At 42.8% G+C, this 22,572-nt stretch overlaps 1 protein-coding gene across 2 annotated transcripts in view; it reads left to right on the top strand.

Annotated features, from left to right (window-relative positions):
• DGKD (diacylglycerol kinase delta) overlaps positions 1 to 22,572 on the top strand; it is a 106,057-nt gene that overhangs the window by 76,413 nt on the left and 7,072 nt on the right. For both annotated transcript variants that reach the window (XM_073674571.1, XM_073674572.1), the window contains exons 14-27: positions 2,895 to 2,994; positions 3,293 to 3,548; positions 4,323 to 4,469; positions 5,779 to 5,877; positions 5,963 to 6,059; positions 7,144 to 7,254; positions 7,349 to 7,445; positions 12,103 to 12,210; positions 12,289 to 12,402; positions 13,683 to 13,817; positions 14,801 to 14,967; positions 19,034 to 19,139; positions 21,492 to 21,584; positions 22,083 to 22,202. In XM_073674571.1, coding sequence (XP_073530672.1) covers positions 2,895 to 2,994; positions 3,293 to 3,548; positions 4,323 to 4,469; positions 5,779 to 5,877; positions 5,963 to 6,059; positions 7,144 to 7,254; positions 7,349 to 7,445; positions 12,103 to 12,210; positions 12,289 to 12,402; positions 13,683 to 13,817; positions 14,801 to 14,967; positions 19,034 to 19,139; positions 21,492 to 21,584; positions 22,083 to 22,202 — 1,750 coding nt within the window. The remainder of the gene's footprint in view (positions 1 to 2,894; positions 2,995 to 3,292; positions 3,549 to 4,322; positions 4,470 to 5,778; positions 5,878 to 5,962; positions 6,060 to 7,143; positions 7,255 to 7,348; positions 7,446 to 12,102; positions 12,211 to 12,288; positions 12,403 to 13,682; positions 13,818 to 14,800; positions 14,968 to 19,033; positions 19,140 to 21,491; positions 21,585 to 22,082; positions 22,203 to 22,572) is intronic.

Raw genomic sequence — 22,572 nt, forward strand, 5'->3', positions numbered from 1 at the left:
CAGATGGTCTGACTGTTGCTCTGAAATTGGAAGGTTTAGCCAACTTTCATCTAATGTCTATGGAAATCTTAAATTTGGCTAGATTCACACAGTGATTTAAAGTGAATGGAGCCAATTCAGCAAAGCCTTTATTCCAGAAAACTAGCGGTAAAGCTTTGAAAAGCCACAAAATGTTTGCGCATTAGGGAGTTGTGCGAAAATTTTGTGACTTTTGACACGGTTTACGCCAGTTAGAATCAAGTACGCTGAAATAAACTCTCTGACGTAATAAGGATGAGGGTGGACTGGCCATTCCTGATCCATGGCTGTATTTTATGGCATCCCAATTACAACACTTCCATGGATGGGGAAGTAGAGATGACATGGGTAATTCGGGTGCTCTTCTTTTACAGAATATGAAATGGGCTTCACCTCTGTGTCTTCTGGAGTCTGGGATTTCTCCTGGAGGGAATCCTCTTACTCCCACTCTTGCGTTAGTCTATAAAGTGTAGGACAGAGGAAAGAAACTTATGGGTATTAAGGGATTCACCAAATACACACCGCTATGGCATAATCCCTAATTAGGTGAAGTATCAAAGTTTTTCTGATTGGGAGCAAAAAGGGATAGAACAATTATTTGCAAACTGTGTCCTTAAAAGTTTTCAATCCTAAGAGGAATTCAATTGATCACGTAACGCTTTTTACCTATACCTACAAATCAGTCATGCTCTTTCTGCTCAATCGGATCTGATGGATCTTCGCATACAATATCATCCCCTAATAGATACCATTGCTTCTACAGGTCATACAAAGGGTTTAATTTCTACCATATATAAATGGCTATTATCATCCCTACTGGATAATCACCCTCTGACAGTTAAAGCTAAATGGGAAGCGGATGTAGGCCCTATATCGATTCTAGGAACTGTTCCCAAATTATCTCCCTGTGAGACCCAAAGGCTCTCAACTATATTTAATTCACAGAGTATACAAAACTCCAAGCATTTTACACAAGATAGAATATCGCCATGATGCAAAATGCCCTAGGTGTGAGATTGATGAGGCACATTTGATGCATATGATGTGGGAGTGTAGACGGATAGGTCCATTTTGGAATGAGGTCATATCCTGGATAGAAAGGGTGTATGGAGTGAAATTGTTAACAGATCCCGTATATATATATATTGGGAATATTTGAGGATGGAGTGGATCCCGACTTGCCCCTATTCATAGGTATAGCTCGTATCTTATTTCCAGCATGTAAACTTCTTGCATTTCATTGGTTAGACACACAACCTCCATCTATGGGAGAACTACAACGGAGGATAAATTATATAATCTGGTTGTGGAAAGAGGAGTCTATCATGAACGTATGGAGTCCTTAGTTGGATACTCCAGGGCTGCCCACAAATCTTCTAATTAGACATAGAATATTAATGATGCTATCCCTTTGTTAGTCACTTTTTTATCTTCTTCCTCCGTCTATGAATTTTATACTCCTTTATTCTAGAACTGCTCTGAAAATGGTTCACTCTGGAATGTTGGGATTTGGGTTTAGGGTGGGTTAGGGAATTGAAGTTGAGATACTTTGTTTATGTTTTATACTATGGAATTACTATGTCATGTATGTTATTTGAAAGATGAAAAATTTGTATTTGGAGTTTTTCAATAAAAATTATTTGATTAAAAAGTACGCTGAAATTGGCAGAGCTGGACAGGAGCCAGCACAGGGTGTGCCCACGCCAGCTCATCCAATTCATGAAAAATGTCGGCGTTTGGATGCCGGAAACGCTTCTGCAGTCACCGAGAGTAATATTTATAGCGAGGCCTAAGGTGAGAAGATGTGCCATATTCATTAATTGGCGTGCTCCTCTTTATGAATTTGGCACATCCGTCTTCAGGGATTCCTTCATTAAGACTGGTGTGCGCTATGCCAGTCTTAATGAATTGGCCCCATAGTCTATGTCACATTCTGCATGTCCACAGCTGGCCCCCATTTGTGCTTCCATAAAGGCTGAAATAAAGGTTCCCATTTGCCTTAGGTAACAGTCAGCTCATCTGGCTGACAACTATCTCTTCCAGCTTCACCTTACAAATAAACGGAGAGCTCGGCTGAGCTTTCATATGTTTTGTACAGGGAGATCTGGCAGGGGTGTAAAGGGATCGGGTAAAAATAAGTCAAACCTCCCTTCAAAAAAATTCTAATCTAAAAGTGGGAGACTCCACATGGACAGTAGAAATTGCCAATTTGGATTGCTTTTAACTAATGTGTGTGGGCTCTTAAAGGTGTCAAAGTCTGCGTTCACTCAATGTGACTGCAGACTGCTGAATTATAACTGCGTGCAACCCCTGTCATGATTCCCCTGTGTTCACAGCGCCAGTACACATCATGTGACAGCAGGTCCGCGAGTTGCCTACTTGTGGTCACATGCTGATTACATTCTCCTTTGCTTCCCTAAATGTTCTATTGAGAGAAGTCAGCATGGAAGTGTATGTAATTAGTGTACATATAGTCCATACAGTCGTGTGAACCACATATTCGCGCTGTGAATAATTGGGAATCGTGACAGTGTGGGCATTACATACTGTCAAGATTCAGCAGTCTGCAGCCACATTTTTTTTAGATCAAAAACCGCTTTAACAAGTGCAGCTTCCACTTTAGCTGGCTGTAACTTGGACTAGATCGCTGATATATTCTTGGCCAAAAGACTTAGTACCAAAGACATATCACATACAGGCATATTGGCTACTGACGTGCTTCTCTGCCCGGATCTATTAGATATGTTCTTGACCAGGAAATCTCAGATTTTTCTTTGGTATGAAGTTCACTAGAAAAGCTTTAGCTAGTTCTTCCATAGAAATGGTAGCCAAACTATATTTATTAATGACGTTGCTCAATTTATTTGTTCTTTTAGAGTCTTGTGTGAAACGGTAAAAGATTTTGTTGCACGTGTCGGGAAAGCCTATGAAAGAATGACCGAGAGCTGTGAAGAATCAGAAACCATGGCGGGAAAGGTACGTCTTTGTTCCACCATAAGGCCTCATCATCCTATAATGTTATTGACTAGAGAACATAGAGTTTGGTGATGAGCCCACATCCTAATCTTGTAGGTTTCTCATACATCGACCAGTCCATCATCCGGGCTTCCATAACTGCTTGCTGCTATCTCGCCCATCATCTTTACATCCATGGCTCTGGTGCAATGTGTCATCTGTCATGGCCGTGTGTATCTGATAAAGAATTGTGTTTCCCCAAATAGTAAAATGTGGTCACTGTTAATAAAGGAAACATGTTATTTTCTTTTTTCTGCAGTGCAATCTTTTGAGGGAAAAGCTAGACTCTCTCCTGAACACCTTAAATGAGGAGTCGCAGGCTACATCAGTTCTTCATCAGCCCCCACCTACAATTAGTGAAGAGGCAGAGGAGTCCTCCGAAACCGTGGGCTGTCTGACCACTATCTCTCCTTCCCCTGGGCGACAACAGACTTTTCGACCACGGGAGCAGCTTATGCTAAGGGCCAACAGCCTTAAGAAAGCGATCAGACAGATAATAGAGCAGGCAGAGAAAGGTAAGTCAGAAATATGGAGAGCCCTATGACATTAACACGGTCAAGAATGTTAGCGACTGCATTGATTAGATAAATCAGTTTTGATTGTAATATAAATGTAATGACTCCAGCTGATTGATAATTAGCAGATTGATAACAAGTAGCTAAATGAACTGTGCATGTTAATAAATAAGGGAGAGATAGAAAGTGACCAACACATCTGATACGTAATAAAATAAATCCTTTTATTGCATGAGAAACAAGTTTTACAATGTGAAGAAATTGGCAATGTCTATAAACTGTTTCTCCCCTTTAAGGTCGAAAGAGCCGGCGGGAAAGGGTGGGAGTTGGGGGGAAATTTGAAAGGATGTGATTATCAACTTACCTGTTCATGTTGAAAATGTTTAACTCTCAACTGGTGAGGTGGGGTTTGCCGCACCCCAGGGAATTTTTGTTCGGCTGCCATTTTTTGAAAAATGCTGGTATGAGGATACGTGTCTCACTAGCTTCCATCCATTTGTGGGTGTCAAAAATTTGTTATACTCATGTGTAATCAATCGCCAATAAGAAAACGATTAAAACAAACGTGATCTTTGCATTTTCTGTAAAAATAAGAGATTTCTAAACACTGGGGTATAGGAAACCCCACATCACCAGTTGCATGACAAAAACCCCACCTCACCAGTTGAGAGTTAAATGAAAATTATTTGATTTAAAAAAAAAAAAAAAAAAAAAAAAAAAAGAAGACATTTTCGGAGGTTGTCACGTTCATGGTGTTGGATTCTTTCCTTTCAGCTGTTGATGAACAGAATGCGCAGACTCCTAGTAGTGAAGATTTTATTTTGCCTTTTGCTACTGAGGACGGCAAGGAGCACATCATTACAGGTGCTGTGATTGTGCATAGTGGGAACGCATTGCCAAGGATAAGAGGATCGAGTAGAGGTATGTCCTGTACTTTATGGTTAATGTTTTTGCACTGGCATTAATTGAAGCACCACTCCAGTGTTTATTTTTTTTATTTCACCCCGAGTGGTAATGTATGTTCCCTGACTGTAGTTACCCATCTCTGTCTTCTGATGTTCTCAGTGCTGCTTCGGTCCTGTTCTGCAAGTTGTGACCTGCTGGATTGCTTTAGTGTTTGCTGGGTGGACCTTTAGTCACTTCTCAATGTAAGGGCCAGAATGAGGATCTCATAGACTTACATTGAGAGCTAGTGACCCTTTAGCTCTGACTTCCGGTCACTCAGGAGCTGCGGTCACAGGATGGCGGAGCGGTGGTGGGAACAGAAGATGGCATATGTTAAGTATTTTACTACAGGCAGGGAACAGACAATCGTGATACCACTCCGAGGTTGAAATAAAAGAAAACAAGCCAACGTGGAGCTTTAAAGGAAATCTGTCAGTAGGTTTGTCCCTCCTAAGCCGTCTATATGGGCATGTAGGTCATAGGAAGCTGAATAAAATGATACCTTGATATCTGCAATACGATTTCTTTTTCTACTTTCTTTTTAATATGTAAATGAACTGTAAAGATCTATGGGCTGGACACAGAGAATCTGCCTTCAGAGCTTATAATAAATGATAGGGGACGTTACCAATGTGAGACATGTAGATCAGGAGAGCAGACTGTCAGTCATTACATGTCTCACATTGGTAATGCCCCCTTTTAATTTAATATACTGTAAGCCTTGGAGGCAGATTCTCCAAGAGATCTATGTCTGGCCCAGAGATCTTTAACACCTCATTTACACATTAAGAAAAAATATTGATTCTCTGGAATAAGACATCGAATCACAGATATCAAGGTATCATTTTACTCAGCTTCCTATGACCTGCATGCCCAGATAGACTGCTTAGGCGGGTTGATCCTACTGACAGATTTTCCTTAAAGAGCAGATAGAATTGCAGATGCCACGTGATGTTTAGTTTTTCCCTACATGCATCTCAATTTGCACATGTTTGCATCATCATCATCATCATCATTGAAGACCTACTGGCAATGGAATTTCTGAAGGTATCAGTATCAAAAGCGCTATTGGTGGCCAGAAAACGTATCGCTCAAAGATTGCTGTTAAAGTCCCATCTTGTTCAGTGGGAATTTGATAAAATATATTTGTTTCTTGATATTGAAAAATATATATTGTTATACCGGAGATAGGAAAAAAAAAAGGGTCTGCACTACGGGAAAATGTTGATGATGTGAAATATGTTCTTTTGCTGGCGCTGATGCAATATTTTGGGTGTAATTTCAGGTTCCAAGCCAGAAAAGAATTCTAGCAAAGTCAGTCTGTCCGCAGGAGCCACTGCTTCGCTTCCTAATGCCAACTCTCAAGGGGACTACATGTACCCCAGTAAGACATTAATAGAAATCTATTTTGAGTCTTATATAACCAGAAAGTTTACCAGTAGTCACACGGCTTCTTTTATTATGTGCAGGTATCAGACCGGGAATGACTACATCTTTACCAGTGAACGCTCTCATGAACAGTCTCCTGATTAATGCGGATTCCTTTAGCTCCGAACCTGATAACTTGTGAGTGCAGCTGATAAGAATATCAGAAGGCTGATTACATTACTATCCTGATCCACTTACAAGCTCTTGCCACAATATCAGTCTTCAGCGAGGTCATGACGCAGAGCCACAAGAGATTAGATAAATTACACTCGTACTGCTGTGTCCAGATAAATCCAGACATTAAGCTGAAGCTTTTATTTCATCTTTTCTGCCTTATTATCTTTATACTGTCATTTTTGATAACTTCTCACTTCATAACGTAGCAAACTCCACATGGTCCTAGATGTTAGATAATTGTTGGCTGCGAGATGGGATCATTGTTCCAATCTGTCTTCATTTATTGCAGTTTTGCGCAATCTTCCATCAGTTTTACATCTTCATTGAAGAGATCAGTTCATTAAAATGTTATTCAGTTGCTTCAGATTCCGCTTAAAGCTACTGATAATTATAGAAAAAGTTTTTAGAACTTTAAAGGGAACATATCAGCACGCTTATACATACGAAAGTAGTGGTATTGCTGTACAGGTGCTTTTTCATCCAATAAAAGTTACTTTTTTTTTTGTACAGATCCGATCTGCTAGTCATATGCAAATCAAGTTGGAAATGCATTATGGGCGTGTCAAGGCACGCGGTAAAAGCTGTTCAAGTTCTTTGACACACCCCTAGTTCTTTTCTAGCACGATTTGCATACTTTCGGCCACATTCCGACTAGACATGTCTGGCCTGGCTCAATACACTTGCATTGAGCGCACATCTAGTTGGCATGTGACCACATATATGCAAATCATTTACTTGTGCCCACAGCTCCGTGCGCCGACACGTGAGAATTGTCACTGCTCGATCAAAGAGTGTCTGTAGACTTGTAACCTAAGGACGGACAACCCCTTTAAGTAACTAAATCTGTACATTAATTTAGAAAAATTATTGATCTTGCTGCTGTAAAAATCCCTCATATCCGCACCATGTGGCCATATTTACATTTTCTCTGGAACTTTCTCCCTGGTTTGTGGGACTGTGAAATATGTTAGGACTATACAGGCGACAAGAAATCAGTAAAATAAATGATGTGGGTCATGTTCCTTGCTTTTATGTTGTTCCTCAGGGATTGTTTCATAGAAAAGTGCGTGATGAATAATTACTTTGGAATTGGTTTGGACGCAAAAATCTCCCTGGATTTTAACAATAAAAGGGACGAGCACCCGAAGAAGTGTAGGTGAGAAATGGCTGTAAGGTGATATTGCCGTCCAGCTGAGAACCTCGAAACGGGTTTTATGTTGTGTTTTTTTAATGTGTTTCATCATCGACAGAAGTCGCACAAAGAATATGATGTGGTATGGAGTGCTTGGGACTAAGGAGTTAGTACAGAGAACGTACAAGAACCTGGAGCAGAGAGTTCTTCTGGAGGTTCGTATGTGGAAGCTCATCCTAACCTGTCTGTCTCCTCTTCTCACTGTACCTATTGTCTTTCTGATCCTGTAACCTTTGCGCTATTGAGTTGTTTGTATGAGACGTGACCAAAACTTAGAGGATCTATCCCAGTTTTTTTTTTCTTTATGAATGATTTTTAATTATGTTAATATGTATATATTTGTAAAAAAATTAACAGGTGTGATTTATTTTTTTAAATTATTTTTTCATCTGCCACTTAAAGCAGATATGGCAGACACAAAGCGTGTCGGATCTGTTTCTGATTATTTCTCAAATGCTGTGTGCCCATTAGCCATAAACTGTGCACTCCCCCTGTCATACGCAGTTCACAGCTGTGGGGGGAGCCAGGTGCCATTATTGTGCAGCCCAGTGCTATGCGCCGAGCTGTAATTTCCCTCTTTCACTTCTACATACGTTGTTCAGTGGTGAACGGTGACAGCAGGTCCAGGCACTAGGGCAGCGGCAGTGAGAACAGGTCAGGGAACCTGGCTACTAATGGCAGTCTGCTGACATGTTCTCACCGCTGGAAGAAGTCACCGCCACAGCACTGATGCCCGGATCTCTTCTGACCTCTCACCGCTTATGTCTAAATTCGTCGCACAGCAGTCAAATCATTGCTGGCAACTGTGCTCTGATTGTAAGTAGCGATGTAGTGCAGGAGGGGGCTGTGGAGTGATATACTGCAATAGGGGGCTGAGGAGGGTTGTACTGCAGGAGGTGTCTGTGGATCAATGTACTGCTTTTTGGGGTGGCTGAGCACTGATGTACTGCTTTTTGGTGTGGCTGAGGAGCAATGTACTGCATAACAGGGCTGTGGTGCGATCTACTGCAAGAGGTGGCTGAGGAGCGACGTACTGTAGGAGGGGGCTGATGAGCGATGTACTGCAGTAGGGGCTTGAGGAGTGATGCATTGCAGGAAAGGACTGGGAAGCTATGTAGTTCAGGAGCGGCTGTGGAGCGATGTTCCTCAGGAGATAGCTGAGGAACAATGTACTGCAATAGGGGGCTGTGGAGGGATGTACAGCTTTTTGGGGTAGCTGGGCATTGATGTACTGCTTTTTGGAATGGCTGAGGAGCATTGTACTACTTTTTGGGGTGGCTGAGGAGCAGTGTACTGCAGAGGAGGCTGTGGAGCCATGTACTGCAAGAAGTGACGTGCTGCAGGCAGTGGCTGGGGAGCAGTGTAGTGCTGGTGGGGTCTGATGAACGATGTAATGCAGGTGGGGGCTGATTAGTGATGTGCTGCAAGAAGTGACTGAGAAACTACGTACTGCAAGGGATGGCTGAGGAGCAGTGTGCTGCATGTGAGGGCTGATGAGCGATATACTACAGCTGGTGGCTGTTGAGTGATATACTGCAGGAGGGGGCTGAGGAGTGATGTACTGCAGGAGAGGGCTGTGGAGCGATATACTGTAGGAGGTGGCCGAGGAGCAATGTAGTGCAGGTGGGGACTTATGAGCAATGAACTGCAGGTGGGGACTGATGAGCAATGAACTGCAGGTGGGGACTGATGAGCAATGAACTGCAGGTGGGGACTGATGAGCAATGAACTGCAGGTGGGGACTGATGAGCAATGAACTGCAGGTGGGGACTGATGAGCAATGAACTGCAGGTGGGGACTGATGAGCAATGAACTGCAGGTGGGGACTGATGAGCAATGAACTGCAGGTGGGGACTGATGAGCAATGAACTGCCGGTGGGGACTGATGAGCAATGAACTGCAGGTGGGGACTGATGAGCAATGAACTGCAGGTGGGGACTGATGAGCAATGAACTGCAGGTGGGGACTGATGAGCAATGAACTGCAGGTGGGGACTAATGAGCGATGTACTACAGTTGGGAACTGATGAGTGATGACCTGTAGGAGGGGGCTGATGAGTGATGTACTACAAGAGGGGCTGATGAGCGATGAACTGCAGGTTGAGACTGATGAGTGAGGTACTACAAGAGGGGCTGATGAGCGATGTACTGCATGAGGGGCTGATGAGCGATGTACTGCATGAGGGGCTGATGAGCGATGTACTGCATGAGGGGCTGATGAGCGATGTACTGCATGAGGGGCTGATGAGCGATGTACTGCATGAGGGGCTGATGAGCGATGTACTGCATGAGGGGCTGATGAGCGATGTACTGCATGAGGGGCTGATGAGCGATGTACTGCATGAGGGGCTGATGAGCGATGTACTGCATGAGGGGCTGATGAGCGATGTACTGCATGAGGGGCTGATGAGCGATGTACTGCATGAGGGGCTGATGAGCGATGTACTGCATGAGGGGCTGATGAGCGATGTACTGCATGAGGGGCTGATGAGCGATGTACTGCATGAGGGGCTGATGAGCGATGTACTGCATGAGGGGCTGATGAGCGATGTACTGCATGAGGGGCTGATGAGCGATGTACTGCATGAGGGGCTGATGAGCGATGTACTGCATGAGGGGCTGATGAGCGATGTACTGCATGAGGGGCTGATGAGCGATGAACTGCATGAGGGGCTGATGAGCGATGAACTGCATGAGGGGCTGATGAGCGATGTACTGCATGAGGGGCTGATGAGCGATGTACTGCATGAGGGGCTGATGAGTGATGTACTGCATGAGGGGCTGATGAGTGATGTACTGCATGAGGGGCTGATGAGCGATGTACTGCATGAGGGGCTGATAAGCGATATACTGCAGGAAGGGGCTGTGGAGAGATGTTTACCTTTTTAGCGTGGCTGGTGAGCGATGTAGTGCTTCATCTCTCTTCTTCCCAGTGAAAAATAAATACATTTAAAAATTAAAAAATATGTATATTTAGTATCGCCATATCCATAAAAGTCCAATCTGCCAAAATACAAAATTAATGAACCCCTAACAGTCCACGGTGACAATGTTGACACATCAGCATCACATTGCATACACCACCAAAAAGACACTGCACTGTGATTCTAAACTTTTTCCCCTGCACACCCTTCCTTTTGCAAAGAAGTGGTTGGGAGAAGTGACTTTAGACAGGTCATCACATTCTGTCCATAGAATCATAGAATATTAGAGTTGGAGAGGACCTCCAGGGTCATCTGTTCCAACCCCCTGCTCAATGCAGGATTCACTATGCATGGACTGCAGGATTTCCCATTTACTGCAGTCGTAAAGCGAGCTGGCAGTTCAATTGATTTTCATATCTTATGTGGGCAACTGCTCCCCCAAGAGTTTCAGAGTTGAAAATATCCAAACTTTTGAAATAATTTTTCATATTTTATAGATGTGCTGCCATGTGGATGACACCACCGTCTTTCATTCCATAGATATCTGCGGCCATATGGATGACACCACCCTTTTTCATCTTATAGATATACTTGAGCGTTCATGTTTATTACCTAAACCAAACACCAATGAATCCAACATGCCCTATCACTTTTTCTACAACATCTGCCATAAGGGGTAGTGTAGTGCTACTTTTCTGTATTAGCAAAATCTTTTCAGCCAGTTTGGCTCAGATTACCCAGGATGAAGAGTAGAGATGAGGTAAAGAAACAAAGGATGATGTACCCACACTTTTCTAGACACTTATACCATATTAGAACAAATTTGTCACCAGATTTCACAATCCAATCTGTATACATTATTATTTACATCTCTTAGTCCTGGTGAGACTGGTATACTTCTTTTGAAAATCTATATCAGAATGGCTATATAATCCTGATATTAAGATGAGCACATTAGGAGTCCGGCTATAATATGAAATAGCTCATGAGTCCTAGTGTATTCAGCCTCTGACAACTTACCTAGCCTGACCGCTGCAGCTTGTACTAAGCTGGATGAGATCTCAGCAGCAGGGAGGAGGAACACTGAGGAGCTGTCATTCAGGCTAGGTGGGCAGAGAATGAGATAAACATCCATAAAAGATTATACAGCCAGGCTGACATGAGTTTTCAAAATAAATAAAGCCACCTTATTGGGTTAAAGAGAGCTATGTAGTGAAATATGCAGCTTGTATTGCGAATCTGGTGACAGATCTGCTTTAAAGGGAACCTGTCATCAGATTCTTCTTGCTTGAATGATGGGCAGCATGAATGAGGCACTGGCTGCGAGATTGTAGCCACATATGTTTTAGCGAAAACATACTTCGAGAAGTCAACCGGGGACTATGTATTTTCTCTCCGTCCCCATTCCTTTGATAGACCTTTACCTAAACACATATTGAGAGATAGGTTGCCTTAAAGGGGTTGTCCATCTTTGTATGGGGCTATGCTAAAATGCAATGCTGTTAACACAAGTAAATGCTCTATTGATTTTTCACCCCATCAAGCGCTCTTGAGATCTTCCCACAGCGATGAAAGACCTTATAGCAGTTCTCATTCATTATAACTCCGCTGTACTGTGACTTTCCCATACACATAATTCCTGACTGTAGCAGCGAGCGGAGCTGGTGGGCAGGTTTATCCTCTTTACACGTCTTATATACGCTGCATGTCTGTGTTTGCTCCTTGGTTTATGTTGTTTGGCTCCTTGTTAGCAATGTGTATCTTCATCTTGCATGTCTCTGTCTGTCCCTAACACTGGTTGTGTCTGTCTCTCTTCTTTTAGATGTCTGTCTCTTTCTTTCTCAGTGGATGTGCGTGTCTACCTCCACTTACCCCAATGTCCCCCGCAGTGTGATGGGGTCCCCATTCCCCTGCCCAGCTTGCAAGGAATCGCTGTCCTGAACATTCCCAGTTATGCTGGAGGCACCAACTTCTGGGGAGGCAACAAGGAAGATGATGTAAGTTTCATGTGTGAGTCCGAGTCGTCAGGATTGTGACTTGTAGTTTGTCGTTCACTACATTTTCTTTGTTTTTAGACCTTTGCTGCTCCGTCTTTTGATGACAAGATCCTGGAGGTTGTGGCTGTGTTTGGTAGTATGCAGATGGCGGTGTCCAGGGTTATCAAACTGCAGCATCATCGCATTGCACAGGTAACACGGCATGGAATATTGCTGCTATCAGAACCAGAAAAACTAGAGAAATTCTACTTAGTGTCATTCTTAAATAGTTAGAACACGTTCTGAAGTGTTTTCATTTTAGCTATCAGTTGGGGATTTGTCTTGAGACTTTTTTTTTCTGGCATGTCCTTTTAAGGGAACCTGTCATGTCCAGAAACCTTATATATCTGCAGTTATAGGGCTAATCTGCAGGTAAATGCCATTAAAATCTTGTCTGGCTGCCTTACTGTAGCAGCGGCTACAGGTAGAAAATAAAGTTATATCCTCCCTCCTACCGCTCGCTTCCAGTCATCGGAATGGTGCAAGGAGCAGTTACAGTCACAACACAGTGAGCACATTGTAATCACTCCCCGGCACTTTGATTGACAGCCTGCTCAGTGGGTTGTGAGTGGTGACTGTAACTGCTCCTTGCACCGTTCCGATGACTGGAAACAAGCGGCTGCAGGGAGGATATAACATCATTTTCTACCTGTAGTTGCTGCTCCAGTAAGGCATCCAGACAGGATTTTAATGCTATTTTTTACCTTCTTATTAGCCCTATATCTGAAGGTAAATAGCATTTCTGAACTCTATAAAATCTCCTGTAGTGTATAAGTTGCCACATTAGTAAGTTTTTATATAACTGTAACTTTTCTTCTTAGTCATATAGCTTTTGCCTCCATATTTGATATGTGTGTGTCCATAATTTTCTGTATATGAAATCTGACCTTATGCTTTTTGGCATTTTTTTATATTTTTTTTTGTAAATAATGATGTAGTTCATTTATTTACTTCTTGAAGAGCTGTAGTCTTCTTTATACTTTTGTGCCATAGTATTAAATGGGCATTACCATCTCAATAAATGAATTTTCAGACCCCCACTGATCCTGAAAATGAAGGACCATGGCACTGCTTTCCCACCATACTTCTTTCCTGCACATCCCTGGTCTAGAGCATGAGCATGGCCATGCGGAGGAGCGCGGTGTATGCCATCATTTACTGAGATGGGAACAGCCTTCTCACTGCTTGATATAGTAAGGGCCGGGGTAAATCTGTCAGCATGTGATGACCTGCACTATGAGCAGGTGAGAACTGCCCAAGCTGTGAATAACCTATAATAGCTTACAGCCAGTCTGTTTCATAGATTTTGAAGTTTATCAGATTGCTCAATTTTTTCTCAATGGTTTTGGTGTGAAGAATTTTTTTATGACTATCATTAAAAATGCACCATGTACCATTGTACTGTGGACTCATTTTGTCATGTTGTCCATTAGTGTCGGACAGTAAAAATCACAGTTCTCGGAGATGAAGGCATTCCTGTACAAGTGGATGGAGAGGCGTGGATCCAGCCCCCTGGTTACATCCGTATAGCGCATAAGAACAGAGCACAGACCCTCACCAGGGACAGGGTAACGTCTCAGTGTATATCACCATGTCATTACTAGTGATGAGCGAGTATGTTCTATTAACCCTTTCACCGAGTACGCTCGGGCCGAGCTCCGAGTATTTATAGCTGCTCGGTGATATGGTTGAATTGCTCCTGTGTGCATGATTTGCGACTGTTTGACAGCTTTATTACATGTGAGGAATGTCTATTTCTTACACATTCCTCACATGTAATAAAACTGTCAAACAGTTGCAAATCATGCACACGGAGCTATTTAACCATATCACCGAGCAGCTATAAATACTCAGAGCTCGGCCCGAGCATACTCGGACAGAACATACTCGCTCAACACTAGTCATTACATAGCTCATATGGTATATCATGTTTTGTTGTTTTGGAATTTTTTTGTTTTTTAAGCTTTTTATTTGACCATTAAATGAGTTACAACAAATGAAATATATAGCAATCCAAACAACGCCAGTACAAATATGTCTAAAATATAGGAAGACCATTTTAACTCCGTCAACCTTTCTCCCACCCTCACCCCCCATGATACTCTAGTCGCCATGATTAGCAGACAGATGTAATGTAAAAAGGACTATACTAGTAGACCGAAAAAGAGTAATCACCCTCCTTCCTACCCAACCAGCCCGGACTAATGAAGTTTGGGTATTACCTGTGAGCCGATCTTTCATGTACCAGTCCGAGAACTGGACAGCCGTGCAGTGCCTGTATCATGGCCACAGGTTGCGTTGTGATGAATTTCTCCAAAACAGAGAGAAAAAAAAAAAAGAGTTTGGCTTTTCTTTCTTTGTCCAATAAAGTCTCGGCCCATCCCATCTTAAAGGGGAATTCAGCGTTGGATTTGATCAAAGATTAGGAAGGAGGAATTTTGTGTGTTCAGTAATGTAGGGCACTTTTACGAGTGACTGCTGCCCAAATATATCATGTGTTTTTATTATTTATTTTATTTCATCCATGACCCTCATATCTTATTCCTGCCAGGCTTTTGAAAGTACATTAAAATCTTGGGAAGATAAGCAGAAATGTGAACTGTTGCGTCAAATGTCCACTGCTCTGTCTCCAACCTCTCTACGCCCTGAAGCTCTGTCTGACGAGGAGGCTGCCCAGGTCTCACGGTTCGGCCAGGCGGCTGGTGCCCTAATTCACAGGTAAAGGTGTCTACTACTCAGACTTGTAAATGCATAAGAATAAATGTATTGTAAATACAGCAATAAAATAATGGAAAGAATAGTTTTGGGTGATTTTTGGTGTATAAAGCAGAGTTGCAAAGTATTATCCACTATAAGGCCAAGTTCACATGTTCAGTATTTAGTCAGTATTAGTGTTGAGCGAGTATGTTCTGTCCGAGTATGCTCGAGCCGAGCTCCGAGTATTTATAGCTGCTCGGTGATATGGTTGAATCGCTCCCATGTGCATGATTTGCAACTGTTTGACAGCTTTATTACATGTGAGGAATGTGTAAGATAAACATTCCTCACATGTAATAAAGCTGTCAAACAGTTGCAAATCATGCACACGGGAGCGATTCAACCATATCACCGAGCAGCTGTAACTACTCGGAGCTCGGCCCGAGCATACTCGCCGAAAGGGTTAATAGAACATACTCGCTCAACACTAGTCAGTATTTTACATCAGTATTTGTAAGCCAAAACCAGGAATGGGTGATAAATACAGAAGTGGTGACGTGTTTCTATTATACTTTTCCACTGATTGTTCCACTCCTGTTTTTGGCTTATAAGGCCAAGTGCCCATGATGCAGAAATGCTGCATATTTTTTCCGCATCTTCCTGGCAGGAAAAACGCATGCGGATTTTACATGCATTTTTCCTGCCAGGTAGAAGCGTTTGTCAAGCGTTTTTGCATGCATTTCTGCATGCGGGTTATCAAGCGCTTTTCCAAGCGATTTTAGCATCACTTGGAAAAGTGCTTGACATCTTGGTCACACTATATAAATCCATGCAACCGGCATGGATTTATATAGTGTAACCAAGTTAATAGTTAAAAAAAGAATAAAAATAATAAAAAATAAAGATTATACTTGCCTTCCGATGGCTCCCGGTGTTTTCTCCGCTCCGTCCGGTCTGTTGTATGGGCTGCGGTGACATCTTTGAGTCATGTGACAGGTCACGCGACCGCCGACGTCAGCGGTCGTGTGACCTGTCACATGACTAAATGACGTCATGGCAGGTCTTTTCACACCACCGCGACCCATACAACAGATCGGACGGAGCGGAGAAAACACAGGGGGCCATCGGAAGGTAAGTATAATCTTTATTTTTTAACAGGTTTTATGGTACCCGAGTCTGGATGAGAGTCTCCTCTTCTCTAGACCCGGGTATCCACACATAGAATCGCATAATATCCGTATGTGCAAATGTGCTTACGCGGATATTATGCGTTTCAATGCAAGTCAATGGCGGCAATTACGCTGTGTGTCCGCAAAATTAATGGACATGCTGCGTATTTTTCCCCCAATGATAATCCGCAGCGGAAATTTCCACAGCATGTGCACAGCACATGCGGATTATCATTGGGGACCATGGGGCACGTATTACCAAGCGTTTTTTAAGCATTTTCGCTGCGGAAATTCCGCTGCAAAAATGCTTGAAAAACGCATAGTGGGCACGCAGCCTAAATACTGATGTAAAATACTGACCAACTACTGAACATGTGAACGTGGCCTAAAGCTCAGGCTACACCAAGACTTTATGGCAATCATAGTGACATAATATAGTGAATATGGTAGCTTTAAAACCACCAAGCTGCCACAACTGTGACTCACAAGTCACAAGACATACAAACCTATGGTGTGTGTGTTGTGGTAATGACTTGTGGGTTACAAGGTAACCACATTCACTTCTATTATCTTGGGATATAGCATCCAAAATACTGTGATTTTTGGCCACGAGAAGTTTGGTGCTGCCAAAGACGCCATATAGGCCCATCATTTCAGTAATAAAAGTGATCTTAAGAACATTTGTTCCCGACTATTGGTCCGTTTAAAGATGCAGGTAATCAACCTATGCCCGGGATCAAATGAGTTCATTTTCACGGTCCATATACGGGTTGCAATGCCCGGCTTGGCAGCAGGTTTTCCGACACAAACTTACAGCCTCATGAGTTTATGAAGCGTAAGTTAGGGTCGGGAAAGTCACGGTCAGTCTGGGCACTGAGGTTCATATACAGAAATGCGCTTCCAGCCTAATGAATGAGCAAAACTCTAGTTCTTCAGGTGGTTGGAACATCCCTCATGGGATTTTCTGGGTAATAACATGATGCTGAATGAGGTCAGAACGATCTTATTAATGATCGTTCTGTTCCCATCAGTACTGTGCAGTCAGGCCAGTAAATGAGTGCCAGATGACTTGTATGTAGGTGATCAGCGCTCGCTAACAGGCCAACATCAACCCATCCGGTCTCCTCTTAACTCTCTGAGTGCTCAGGTCTGGTGCACTCCATTAGCAGTGACCTCAGTTTTCTGGGACATCAGATCAGGATAATTTGGATAGAGAAGAACTATTGAGACATCCACGATCATCATGTGCACAGTGTATATTATTTATTTATTTTACTCACTTATAAAGCGCCATTAATTCCGCAGCACTTTACAGACATTATCAGCACTGTCCCCATTGGGGCTCACAATCTAAATTCCCTATCAGTATGTCTTTGGAGTATGGGAGGAAATCAGAGAACTTGGAGGAAACCCACACAAACACGGGGTGAACATACAAATTCCTTGCAGATGTTGTTCTTAGTGGTATATTATCATTAATATAATGCCAGAGCGCAGCTTTAACTGGAGTAAAACCAGGTTTAGAATTGAAGATGTTCTCCTCTCGCTTGTCTTGGTCATCAACCAGTGAAACAGAGAGATTGTCCGAGTTCTCAGGAGCCATCCTCACAGTCTAAGCACACCGGTCCAGCTGAGCCACCACCTTTGTAGACCTATCCACAGGGTATTGGGCTGCTACGTCTTATTCGATAGGCTGTTCTTCCAGCATTTTTGCTGTGCCATGCTGGAAACACCGGTCAGCGATGGTGTCTCACTTGCATGTACGGCACCAGTGATTCCTAACCCGTATGTACAGCACCAGTGATTCCTAACCCGTATGTACAGCACCCGGGATGCCTAACCTGTATGTACAACACCAGGGATACCTAACCGGTATGTACAGCACCAGGGATGCCTAACCTGTATGTACAGCACCAGGGATGCCTAACCCGTATGTACAGCACCAGTGATTCCTAACCCGTATGTACAGCACCAGTGATTCCTAACCCGTATGTACAGCACCAGTGATTCCGAATCCGTATATACAGCACCAGTGATACCCAACCCGTATGTACAGCACCAGTGATTCCTAACCCTTATGTACAACACCAGGGATACCTAACCCGTATGTACAGCACTAAGGGATACCTAACCCGTATGTACAGCACTAAGGGTTTCCTAACCCGTATGTACGGCACCAGTGATTCCTAACCCGTATGTACGGCACCAGTGATTCCTAACCCGTATGTACGGCACCAGTGATTCCTAACCCGTATGTACGGCACCAGTGATTCCTAACCCGTATGTACGGCACCAGTGATTCCTAACTTGTATGTACAGCACATGTGATTCCTATCCCGTATGTACAGCACTAGGGTTTCCTAACCCGTATGTACAGCACCAGTGATTCCTAACCCGTATGTACATCACCAGTGATACCTAACCCGTATGTACGGCACCAGTGATACCTAACCCGTATGTACGGCACCAGTGATACCTAAGCCGTATGTACGGCACCAGTGATTCCTAACTTGTATGTACAGTACATGTGATTCCTATCCCGTATGTACAGCAACAGTGATTCCTAATCCGTATGTACAGCACCAGTGATTCCTAACCCGTATGTACAGCACCAGTGATTCCTAACCCGTATGTACAGCACCAGTGATACCTAACCTGTATGTACAGCACCAGTGAAACCTAACCCGTATGTACAGCACCAGTGATTCCTAACCCGTATGTACGGCACCAGTGATACCTAAGAGGCAAGTTTATACTTGCTGTTCTTCAGAAAAGGATATATTTATCAGGATGGCTAGCAGAAGCTAACGAAGACATGTCCGCTCGCATACTTTACACTCAATCAGAACCTATACACATGATTTACAAAGTGCTTTATCATATTGTTAGAAGAAACATACTTGTCTATATTTTTGCAGCATTAAAGAAATAGCAGTTTCTCATGAAAGTATGGAGCAGGAGCTGGCCCACGCCGTAAATGCAAGCTCCAAGGCCATGGAGAAGGTCTACAGCAAGAACCCTGAGGTAAACTGTTCATCAACCGCATGTTCTCATTCACAGCCCAATACTTGTTTCTGAACCATAGGCTATTCCTGCTATATTCTTGTTGTTCAGGTTAGTTGGGTCTTTGTTTGTTCGCCCAAAATCATGTGTTGACATATATTGCAACCTTCTGATCGGCCATATTAAAGGGCACATGTCCATGTCCCTAACTTCCTGTATGTATAACATTTGGAGTTGAAAGACTACATTTCTTAAAGTATATTAAAAAGGATGTATACTATCATATTTGGATTTAGGGAAATATTTCAAAAGAAATTTTGCTTTCTGCCAAAAAACAGCTTTAGGGCTCATTCAGACAAGTGTATAACCAGTCCGTATGCTGTCTGTTTCATACAGACAGCACGCTGACCAATTCAAGTCAATCACAAGTCAGTGAGGTAGTAGCTCCAGCGGCCGCCTAGCTTATATGTCACTGACTTGATTTATGATGAACTCACAGGACTGGAGACGTGGCAGAAACACATGCTCCTGTGATTAAACAAGGAATGCTGCAGCAGTGAGCCTCTGTTGTTTCATCTGTATACTCACTTATCATAAGTGAATTTTGCTTCCTCCCCAGCCCAGGAGATGTGCTATGATCAGACCATGTTCCTGCACGGTCAGACATTACACAGTACACAGCAGGGGCACATTTATAAGATTATCTCAACACAGGGACATTTTATTTAGCACATCCAATTGTGGAAAGTATTATTATTTCAAGATCTATTGATTAAAATCAACTTTGTTTGTGGGAAAACCCCTTTAAGTCAATATCCGATCCATTATAGAGCCATGAAACATGGCCAAACCAGAACTCTAACCCCTAATTATGTTTCTAGGCTCTATAGATGGATATATGTATGTACACTTTTCAGGAAAAGAGCTTATTTTGTAATGTTTTCTCCAGTGTACATAGCCTGTGAAATTCCTTACACCAGCTCGATCTTTCCAAGGACAAACTGTACCTTCCAAAATGGTGCAGTGCAGAAATTCTCTTTGAAGCCAGCTTTCATTCATTATAGCGGTAGAGGTTTCTTGAAGGAAGACCACTCTTTGTTACCCATATTTTCCTGATAGGGTATCTGGATGTGGGGTTTCTAAGCGACACAGCTTGATGCTGACTATCACCCTAGTTATTTGTTCAGCTTGCTTCTCCATAGTTTGCTCTTTTTCACATTTAGTTTCTCCTGTGTAACTATGGCCATCAGCTGTTAGTGTCAGATATCAGCAATCAACATAAATACAGCACAGAAGTTAAAAGGCCTAGAAAATAAATAATGCTTCTTTTGGGCTTTGCCTTTGGGGGTCGGTGCAGCCACCTTGTGGTACATATTGTGTACTGCTGACGGTCACATAGATGGCCTGTGATTGAAGTTACAGCCATGTTTCTCATGGGCAGACTGCTTTTTTATACGTGTTTTGTCTACATTACGCCCAGACTGCTGAATGATGACTGCTGAAATAATGTCTTCTCTACTCCTAATTTTATCTTCAAAACACAAGAGGACATAGTTATTCCCAGTCAGGGGAGATGGGCCTTTAGTGTTATTTTTTTGTTATTTTGATAGCTACCGCTATAATGAATGAAAGCTGGCTTCAAAGAGAATTTCTGCACTGGAACATTTTGGAAGGTACAGTTTTTCCTTGGAGAGATCGAGCTGGTGTAAGGAATTTTACAGACCATGTACTCAGGAGAAAAGATTACAAAATAAGCCCTTTTCCGGAAAAGTGCACATGTATATCTATCTGCAAAAGTGCCGGCGTTTCTTACACTAGAAGTGCTACTAGCATTTTTGGCGAGGCACATGTCAGTGAGAAGATACGCCAACTTTATTAAGTGGTGTGCTACTGTTAATGAATTTGGCACATTGTTCTCCAGCAAGCCCTTCATTACGACTGATGTACGCAATGCCAATCTCAATGATGGGTATTGTTTGGGTAGGGAAATTATTATTTCAATTTTTTGGCAAGAGCCCTGCTTTCCTTCTATAAATGCTACCTATCCTGACATGATGGCTTCCAGAAAAATGATTTATCTGTAAGAACATAATGCTGCTACTGATTGAACAATTTATGACTGATCTGCTGCAGGAATTTTCCCAGTAGAAAATCCAAATCAAATTGTGCAGATTTTGTTGCGTGTGGAGGTGTATGAGATCCTCGTACTGTGATCTGCAGCTGGCTCATGTTTTTTTTTTAGCAAATGCACCTGCAGTGTCAGTACGTCCTCTCTAGAGAGGTACAAGTAAAGGTATAATCAAATATAATCATTATTATTAGCAGTTATTTTCATCTTATTTCCTAGCAGCTTCATGTACTCTCTTGTTTCAGGGTCTAAGTTGCACACATGTTATGGAAATGGTTACTAATGTTCGAGCTTTACTGAACGAGACGGATCTCTTGCTCACTGGAAAGATGGCTTTGGTGAGTACAGGACTGTAATGTCCAAATTTTGTTCATGTGACTAATTTGACATTTTCATCTAGATTTCAAGCTCTCACCTGATTTTAGGGCACTTCCTGCAGTCATGGGCTGCTTCCCATAAGGCTAGGGCTACCTGTGACATGTACTGCGTAACATTAGGATCACGATGTCGCATTGTGACATGGCATCTAATGATCGCTGGTGGGGTCACGGTGCATCCCGCGCATAAAATAAAATTAATCTGTTCCAGGTTGCAAAATGCCTCTGACCTTGCTTCCCTAGACTTCTGTTTCTCTGACTTGCATGCTACCTGTCTGCAGTTTGGCGGATTTTTTTTTGCAGCCAAATTACAGCTCTAAATTAGCCACAGGACAATACAAATGTTTTTGTGTACATGACTAGTCTGAGACTGGCTGTTGTGCCACATGTTACTTTTTAGTGCTATTTTAAAATGCGTTTTACAACAATCGGCAGTGTTGATTGCTTTGTCTCTTGAAGCTGTTGGATCCCCCTCAGAAGGAGCAGCTGATGACGTCCCTCAGTAACACAGAGCTGGAGCTGCAGAAACTTGCTGACATCCCATGGCTCAGCCAGAACGCAGAGGTGGGAGAAGAAGAAGTGAGTATTGTCATTTTGCAGCTCATGATCTTTCTTCCATAAGGAACTGTCATTGTAGTTGTCAGGTTATAACTTGTTTTAACCAATCTATAGGATTTGACTGCTGGCCTCCGCACTGATCATCAGAGCAGGGGATTTTTATCCCCACTAGGTTGGAGCCGCAGTGACATACTCAACCGTTTCTCCATTCATTCACTTTGGGGCTGCTCTCAGCTTTTTCTGGCAGCCCAATAGAAAATGAATGAATTGACAGTCATGCATCTGACTTCTGTGCCACTTTGTCACAGGGATAAAAATTCCCCAATCTGCCAGCTGGTGCCGGTCCCCGCTGTGGAGCCTCAGCAATAAATCCTGTTGATAGGTGATAACC

Source organism: Phyllobates terribilis, unplaced genomic scaffold (assembly GCF_046119375.1).
Source record: "Phyllobates terribilis strain yellow unplaced genomic scaffold, ASM4611937v1 Scaffold_3__8_contigs__length_932513732, whole genome shotgun sequence".
Lineage (NCBI taxonomy): Eukaryota > Metazoa > Chordata > Amphibia > Anura > Dendrobatidae > Phyllobates > Phyllobates terribilis.